The 9,260-nt window shown below is 40.7% G+C and overlaps 2 protein-coding genes across 4 annotated transcripts in view; one reads left to right on the plus strand and one right to left on the minus strand.

The window, feature by feature from the left end:
* Pino (protein pinocchio) overlaps positions 1–9,260 on the minus strand; it is a 329,206-nt gene that overhangs the window by 203,803 nt on the left and 116,143 nt on the right. The window lies entirely within an intron of this gene.
* LOC109029833 (uncharacterized) lies at positions 287–8,818 on the plus strand. 2 transcript variants are annotated; one of them, XM_072304938.1, is made up of 3 exons: positions 287–1,314; positions 3,956–4,173; positions 7,541–8,818. In XM_072304938.1, the coding sequence occupies exons 1-3, from the start codon at positions 1,281–1,283 to the stop codon at positions 7,898–7,900; spliced, it is 612 nt and encodes a 203-aa protein (XP_072161039.1). In that variant the 5' UTR covers positions 287–1,280; the 3' UTR covers positions 7,901–8,818. The 2 variants fall into 2 exon arrangements, with proteins under 2 accessions (XP_072161039.1, XP_072161038.1); XM_072304937.1 differs by having other exon boundaries at positions 292–1,393; positions 7,541–8,815.

The following is a 9,260-nucleotide window of genomic DNA, read 5'->3' on the forward strand; positions in this document are numbered from 1 at the left end:
TGATACAACTATTTGAACTCTCTGGAATGCGTGAGGTATCACGCCGCATTTGAAGGCGTTTTCAAAACAGCCAAGTTCCGATACCCGGATAATCGTTTTGCATACTTCAAATTCTTTTGTTATATTCCGTGCCACTTGTTTATTTTTAATCCTCGTATAAAAACCACCCATTTGCTAGATACAATTCTAGCTGGAGTGCACTTCAGCTATGCATCCACGACTGCAAAAATGTTACCGGAAATCGACAAGCCTGCATGGAGGCAATTTCAATTGTAATCTTCCGTTACATTCTTACGGCGCAATGATACAACTATTTGAACTCTCCGGAATGCGTGAGGTATCACGCCGCATTTGAAGGCGTTTTCAAAACAGCCAAGTTCCGATACCCGGATATTCGTTTTGCATACTTCATATTCTTTTGTTATATTCCGTACCACTTGTTTATTTTTAATCCTCGTATAAAAACCACCCATTTGCTAAATACAATTCTAGCTGGAGCGCACTTCAGCTATGCATTCACGACTGCAAAATTGTCAAAGGAAATCGACAAGGCCAGCGTGTATGAAGGCTATTTCAATTATTGGAGGTTCCAGTTTTATAACTGCTTTTAAAATCGTCCGTGCCATGAATTTTAATGATATGCGTGCACTGAAAAAAAAGTTACGGGCTGTATAGACATACCGTCCGTTCCGGGCACAGAGGCCGAAAGGTCCGGTTGCTGCAGCCGTAGTTTGGATTGCTTACGATAATACGCTCGTAACTTTCGGTCTCTGAGCTCGGAACACGGACGGTATGGCTATATAGCGACGGAGTCGTCATTTCCCCTGACATTTCCAGGTTTTTTCTGACATTATAAATTTCCCTGACACTACCCGGTTTTCCCTGATTGTGGCAACCTTGCTTCCCTCACTTCGCTCGAAAACGGTTATTTTTAAGAAAAACGGTTAAGTTCAGTGAAAGCTCATAAAATTTCGATGTATAAAAGTATGGTTTTACTAGGTGACCCCTGGAAGCCTCAAAATGGGGGGTCAAAATATTACCAATTCCAGACCGTGGTTTCTCCGAGGATTCGATGGGTGGTCTGGAACATTTGTAAAAGGCATATTCGTACCGGCAAATGCTTCCGCAATAAGTCAGTGATTAATAGGTCGAATAAAAACCGTCGCATGCGGCAGTTTGCGTCAGATATTTGCGAGTGCCATCGTTTTCCGCGGGGAAAAAAACCCCCGCGAAAATGGCAAATCTGCAGACGGGAAATATGAAACGTAGTGAGTGAAGGAATGACGTTAAGATTACCTCGGGACGCTATTTCCGGTAAAAATGCGCTTGGCTTCTTTGATTTTACCGCTGGTCGGTTTACTGGTTCTTGCCTTTATACAGCCCGGCACATCACGTAAGTGATCAGTGTTCACCTAAACCCTACACTTACTGAAAGATGCAATGGATTACATTTAGCAATAAGAAACCACTACATCTGGCTTTGGCATAAAGCACAGATCTGCATAGGAAACCATGACATATGTGTTCTAAAATGGGCCAGAAATAGTGGGTCCTTATTGCAGAATGTAATCCAAATACGAGAAAGACAGATTTTTGTGATTTGACAAACTTCACTAAAGTTTGAAAGGCTCCTTGCAAAAGGATTCGGCCAGCTTTTCTCGAAAAAAAAAACAAATTAAGACATCGTTCTTTGAAGCACAGAGGTGGTCTCACAAAAAGACAGGAAAAAAAGCACATAATACGGTAATAAACTGATGGATTACCAACAAGATAAAAGTTTCTCATCTTTGAGAATAATAGGCCATGGATTAAGTTAAATGGTTGTCTTTTCCTAAGACCGGATTGATTAAATTGCATCACAAATAGAACTCGATTTGATTTTCAGTCAAAATCGAGCTCTGGTATGCGTCAGGATTTGCGATTAAGTACTTATTCTTAGAAAAAACAAGTTAATCGGCCCGAAACACTGACAAAGAAAACAACTCAAATCGGGACTAAGGCCGGAAATAATAAAAAGAACACATATCATATCTAGACAATTAATTTTACCATCAATTTCTTCCTCCAAAGTGAACTGTACGGCTGGATTTTTGGAGTTGAAAACATGTAGGATTTGATTTGTACATTTGATTTTGTTTTACAAATCAAATCTTACAGGTTTTTAACTTCAAAAATCCAGCCGTTCAGTTTCACTTTGGAGGAAGAATTTGATGTTAAAATTATTTTCTGGATATGATATGTGTTCTTTTTATTATTTGCGGCCTTAGTCCCGATTTGAGTTGTTTTAGTTGTACTTATTCTTGTGGAAAATTTTGCGAGAGTCACGATGATGCGACTTGTATTCTCTGAAACGAACTCTCTAATTTAAAAAAAAGCTCTTAAAATTGAGGCTGTGACAGGGGGGATACATTCCTTGCGCTACGTTGAAAGTCAACCTCTATATCCATTCAAACTTCTACGTACAGGGAGCAAATACTTCGACAACGTTGCCGTAATTCTAGCCTAGTTTTTAAACATGGTGGCAACCCTGCTAATGTATGTGCTCCCTATCTGTACTTAGCTTGGACACAGAGGTTGACTTTCGGCGTAGCGTGGGGGATTTCCTCCATTACGGCCGCAAATTTTAAGCGGTTTTTTTTACCCCCGAGTTCGATGCAAAAGCTCCGTTATTGAAACAAAAACTGAACTACTAATTAATTACAAAAAAGGCATCCGCATGCGTTGCGCAAATAAAATGGAAATTCATTTCCAACTCACTCCTGTGTGGGGCCCTAATGCGTAGAGCGCTCAAATGAACTTGGGCGGCTTACCTGTGAACAGACAAAAGGAACATAGGAATTACTGACGTGTTCATGTCGAAGGCTTTCGGTCAATGGATGTTACGACACACTGCAAAAAAACACATTGGATCTAGAGTCCAAGACTCTTAAAAACATCGACAAGAAAAAGTACTCTTGTATCAATCAGAATCTAGCTTAAATCAAGAACCAAGCCTCTTAATTTAAGCGGATTTCGTTTTGATTCAAGCAAGAATCCGATTGAATCAAGAGTATTTTTTCTTGTCAATGTTTTCAAGAGTCTGGACTCTAGATCCAATGTGTTTTTTTTCCAGTGCATGGTGTCTATGTTTTCGAGTTACCTGGCCCGAGGCACTTACGATAGTGCTAGTCCACAGGAAAACCGCTTAACTGCATCTGACAGCATTTTTCTGTTTCTTAGCCTCCATTCCAACATTGGCGGATCCGGCAAATTGGTAACATTGTTTTTCTCTATTTTAACCTATGGAAATGTATCGATTCTTGGATGGGCCGGGTGCTCCGACAAGAATAGATTATTTAACATAGGTTTGAGGCTGGGAACCCGGTGTTGCCAAATTGCTGGATCCGCTTCTGCATTAAAATTACCGCGAGGGTTCACATTTCATCCTGGAGTTTTTATTGTATGCGAAAGCCGAAAAAATGAAGTTGATCTTTTTCGTTGGTTTTCTTGTATAAAACAGTATTTTGTCAGAAAAAACATTTAAAATGTTAAGTAGAGGGAAGGGCATTAGCGGTCAGAGACGTACACGAAGAAAAAAACTTCGTGCGTGGGACCCGAAGTTGAGGTCATATGGATCTCTGAAGTTTTCGGGTCACGTATCTAAAAACTTGAGGTCCAGCTGCCGAAGTTCGGGTCAGACATCTGAAGTACTTCGATACATACCGAAGGGTTCGGGTCACACATCTGAAGTGCTCCGGTACATACCGAAGTGCCTCGATGTCTGACCCGAACTTCGACAGCTCGACCTCAAGTTTTAGATACGTGATCCGAAAACTTCAGAGATCCATATGACCTCAACTTTGGGTCCACATGCACGAAGTTATTTTCTCCGTGTAGCCCCCTAGTACATAAATAAAATGGGTTAACGAATAAAAATCATGTTCTTTCGTTATTTTTGTTTGATACTTTCGTTCAGTGGGATATCTATCGAAGCTGCGTTTCTACAAAGGCATTCTCATGCTCGGGAAGGACCGGTGCGTCAATAGATGCAAGTGCAAACATGGTTACTTCCAAGACTCAGCGGGTGACTATCAACTTGCCTCCGTCGCCAAAAGAGGCATCGTTCCCGGAAAGTGCATGTGCATGGTATCACGGAGCCTGAGAATGTACATTACTCAAAAGTTTGGCGCAGAGGTAAAATCTGAATTTACGATGCTCGCAGTACCGTTGTATTCGTCTGTGTGGTTAACTAGGTGGCCGCGCCCCCTGACCGCTACTCGACCCAACCCCCAGGGGGCGCTTCCCGCTCTCTTAGGTCCACTTCGAAAAGAGAACGACCAAAAAAATTAAAAGACGTTCTGCCGTACTAAGGAAGGACGCCGTATGAACATTCGAGATTTGCCAAATTTCCTTCGATAAAATGTTTATTTTTGAGGCAAGTTATGAATATTATCCTTTGAAATTTAAAGGAACTTTGGGTGATATTGCAAAAAAATTATTTGAAAAATTGGAAGAAAAATATTCATAAGTTCAGCAGAAAAGTTGTGTTTTATAAAAACAGTCTCAAAAAGTAACTTCATCGGTGCTCCAGTACATTGCGACTCTCTTGTACTCTACGATGCAATTGTTTTGCGTGTGTATGAGCATTCCTAGCGTGCGAGGAAGAGAAGGTTTCACTGCGACATCAATATCCGTAGCTTTCTTTTTTGTCCAAACGTGATTCGTTCTACCATGAAAAACGCATTCGTTTTCCGAACCTAAATACTCATGTTGGGAATTTCAACTACGGTGAAATTTCCGCTTAAGGTGATTCGATGGACGCCATATTTTGTGTCAGAACGGCATGCGATATATCGCATCAATTGGTCCCATTTTTTCAGCTATTCGTCATTTTTCTCCAATTTTGAGATCGCAATTCTGTTGTCAGGAGACTAAAGCACTCACCAATTTTAACAAAGAAATTAAACGTAATGAAGGCGTGGTTTTTTTAGAGAGAAAATATCGCATTCGAGTGCAGTTTCGATATCAGTATCGAATGCGATGTTTTCTCTCTAAAAAAAACCACGCCTTTATTACGTCGAATTTTTTTGTTAAAATTGGTGAGTGCTTTAGTCTCCTGACAACAGAATTGCGAAATGGGCCTGTTGCAAATTTCAGCTAGAGCGAAAACAAGAGTTTTTGTTTAAAAAAAAAGGATAAAAAATCATGATGAGCGCAGCGGGAAAGTCTGAAACACACTGCTAATTCACAATCGTCGAAAGGAATATGCGTTTTTTCAAAAGCTTACCGCTTCAAAAACGAAACTACGACACAGGTGAGCATTTCCTAAGAGGAGTCGTTCCATCCAACCCATGCGCACTGGAATATTACGCGATATTCAACATGGCTGACGCTTCCGCGTGAAATTCGTCAGGACAACACCACGGATTTACCGTGGCAAAATGTCTAACAATAAGCATGCAGCTTATAGCCCTTCCATCACCATTACGAGTCGATATTCTCATCGCAGCAAAATGAGATTTCGCGCGATGAAAAGTCATTAAATTTCTCAAAACTTAATTTTGCTGAAAATTCAAATGAACTATCAATGATTCCTGAGAGCTGCATAAATGACTCGCAACAATGGGCCTGTTGCAAACTTTTGCTAGAGCAAAAATAAGAGTTGTTTCTTGTAGATAATGCCTCAAAAATCACGATGAGCGCATCGGCAAAGTCTGAAATGCACTCATAACTTCACAATCTGCGTAAGAAATTTGCGTTTTTTTAAGCTTCCCGCTTCAAAAACGATACTACGGCGTAGGTGAACATTTTGTTAGAGGAGTCGCTCCATCGTCGGCGATATTCATCATGGCCGACGCTTGCACGCAGTTCCGCGCGTGATTCAAGGAGAGTTCAAGGTCAATCCATTCGGGCGTGGAAAATATGAACGTTAACACACCGATTGTTATCTGGTCTAATCCAATTCAGGTGTTATCTCGTCCCATCAAACGTGTTTTGGCGGATTGGCGTCGGCTATGATGATTATTGCCGACGATGGAACGACTCCTCTTACAAAATGTTCACCTGTGCCGTAGTATCGTTTTTGAAGCGGGAAGCTCAAAAAACCGCAAATTTCTTACGCAGATTGTGAAGTTATGAGTGCATTTCAGAGTTTGCCGATGCGCTCATCGTGATTTTTGAGGCATTATCTATAAGAAACAACTCTTAGTTTTGCTCTAGCAAAAGTTTGCAACAGGCCCATTACTCAAGTATTCAATGATAAATCCTTCGAAATTCGACTTGCACGATATTTTTTCCTAAATTGCAGAGTTGAGATCTTGCTTTTGCGTTTCATGGTATACTTAGTTCACTACTTTTATAACGTCTCTAGCATTTTGCATCTTAGTGCCTTTGTACCCTGAAGAAAAAACTCCAACCAAACTTACAGGCTATGTACATAGATAAACCCTCCGTTCCAGGCTAACTTTTGATCGACATTCAAAGCCAATTTCAATGCAATAAAAATATTGGAAATCGATCGTGGTATATATTTCCGTATAAGGAGAGTGTGGTTTAGCAACCGTTCATGGTTTAGCAACCGATTATGGCTTTCATGGCCGGAGTTTCTTTTTCGTGTAATAGAGAATTAGCAGGTGTCTGAAATTTGATGAATTTCGTGTATATAGTGGAAACTACTGTGTGGACTAAACACGAGGATACCCTTGGTTCATGAATTGAATTATCATTGGAGAGGATATGACAAAATGATCTGATCTGCCGAAATACGTGTGTTTCAATGGGAATTGCCGCCAGATGACGTCATTAGGCGGTGCATGTTCTCACTTTTAAATCTATTTTTATACTATTTCCCTTATCATACATTTTTTTAACAAATACCGTGGAATCCGCTCTTCAAGCACTTTCACACTGGGAAAAAAATTCTCGGCGTTTTTACCAAGGTCCGTTGGTACCTTCACCATCTCACTTTTTTTACCAATTATTGGTAATTTTACTAAGACAGACAGGTAAGCTTACCTAAAAACCGGTATTTTTACAGTTTTTTTCAGGTAAGAATACCACTTTTATTGGTAATCGATTCCTGGTAACTTTGCCATTTTATCTCGGTAATTTTACCACAGTCGATAAAAAATATTGGCGTTTTTACCAAGGTTCAGTAAAATTACCGAGAAAGTTCAATAATTTTACCGAGATTTCTCAGTAAAATTACCAAATCCATAAATGGTAATTAGAAGAAACTGGGATCAAATAGAACCCTGAATTCTTGGTAATTTTACCCTTTTCTTAGTAAATACACCGAGAATTTTTTTCAGTGCAGATGAAGCAATAACAAATCAATAACTGGAAAAACTGGAAAAACGCATCTCGCGTGCTGTTATGATAAAGATAATAAAGATGAAAAAATGTACCGAAACACGCATATTGTTGAATAAAGTTTAATGGCTTGGATGCATTTCGGGCTTAGCCCATCTTCAGCAAGCACTTAAAACAAAACACAGCGTGTTTCGGTATACTTTTTCATCTTTATTATCCTTAACAAATCAATAACCTATCAATTTTTTAGGCCGCGAAGAGATACGGACGCCTGAACTTCTTCGGGAGAACTCGGCAAGGTCGGGAGGAGCTGAAGAGGCTGGCTGGTGAAGGCAAGGGGATCACCTTCCTTACGTACGAGCAGTTCAACCAGATGGTGGCGAATCAGAACCAGCAGAAGACCAACGCCCAGCAGAGACAGCAGACCGGCGGAACCGCCCAAAACATAATGCCCCAAATTACGGTGGACGAGGTGCAAGCGGATGGCTCGACGAAGCAGGTGGAAGTCGAGCTAACGCCCGAAGAAATCCAGAGGGTACAAGGTTTCTGGGGGGATGTCATGGAGAGGAAAAGGAAGGAAAAGGCGGCGCAGACCGCAAAAGCCGCCTGAAGCATTTGGCGAACAACTGAAAATTATTGAAGGAGCAGCAATATAATACAAAACTAGGGTAGAGAGAAAATACAAAAGGTGGTGGCAAAGCAGAGAAATGTACTGTTCCACGTCACAGCTAAAACTTAAGCCACCCTTCTTCTTCTTCGTTAATGGTATGAAAAACTGAAAATTGAAATATTGAAAATCACTCACGTGGCGTTAGAATGCTTCGGTATTAAAGCCACTTAATTTTCGTATTTAATCCTGTAACTTTTCACTTTTGCTTCGAGCTATTTTTTTCCAGTGTAGGCTGTGCTGATTTAACACAACTAATTACTTTGACTTGCCCCAACTTAGGGTGTTAAGTGGTGACAACCTGTTTACTTGATCTGACACAGCTTTTTTCTTGATTCAACACTACGTTGTGTTCTGTAAAAATGGCCAATCCAAGAGTTGTGTCAAACCAACACAACACTGCGTTGATTTGACACCCTACTTTTTTCAGTGTAGTATCTTGATTTATTTTGCGAGGAATGCTCCGTACTTTCGAAGGATGCCTGCCATTCTTAATATGTTGGAGCGCATTCAATTTCTTATGATACTGTGCAATACCTCTGGTGTGAAATAGTTGCTTCAGACGCCGTGGCACACTGCGGCGCGGCGGGCGGGCAGAGAGCGCGAAACGCACATTAGCGCCTACAAACCTAACAGGGATACTTCACGCATTGCGCAATGCGTGAAGTATCCCTGTTAGGTTTGTAGGCGCCAGTGCGTCGCCGCTCCGCTTTGTGTTAGGCTCTAATATTTAATCTTGCAGAGTCAGCGTTTTTCAACTCATGATTTTGAAATGTTTGCACACTCTGTATGGATAATTCTCATTTTAATTGATGAAAAAAATATGTTTTAAAGGAAAATATAATGTGTGTTTTGTAAATATTATGGTAGTTCCGTATCAAACTAAAGTATAAGTTCCGTATAAGTGGTGCTTCAAGAAGCAAATTTCACCAGAAAGCCAATGGAACCATTTTTAGAATCTCAAAGTTTTAATTAACGGCGTTATACATAAGCTTTTAAAGTTTCCGAATTTTGTTCGACCTCTCCCATTGGCTCGATCCACTGTGCGTCACTGCTCAGTTATAAATTTCCGTGTTTCCTGTCACTTTAGGTGAACTCACTTCTGGTTGGGTTGACTCAACGAATTTTTGGTCCAGCCTATGGAAACCTTTAATTACTCCGCGACATTAGCAAAGTGCCACGCGGGCTGAGTGACACTGAGAGACAAAGCTATGGACAAAGAAGACAGAGGGAAAATGAGGCGATCCTATTGGTTGAACAGGGGGTTGTTATAGACTAAGGGGGAAAAGTATGAACTGTTGCC

Source organism: Bemisia tabaci, chromosome 10 (assembly GCF_918797505.1).
Source record: "Bemisia tabaci chromosome 10, PGI_BMITA_v3".
Classification (NCBI taxonomy): Eukaryota; Metazoa; Arthropoda; class Insecta; order Hemiptera; family Aleyrodidae; genus Bemisia; species Bemisia tabaci.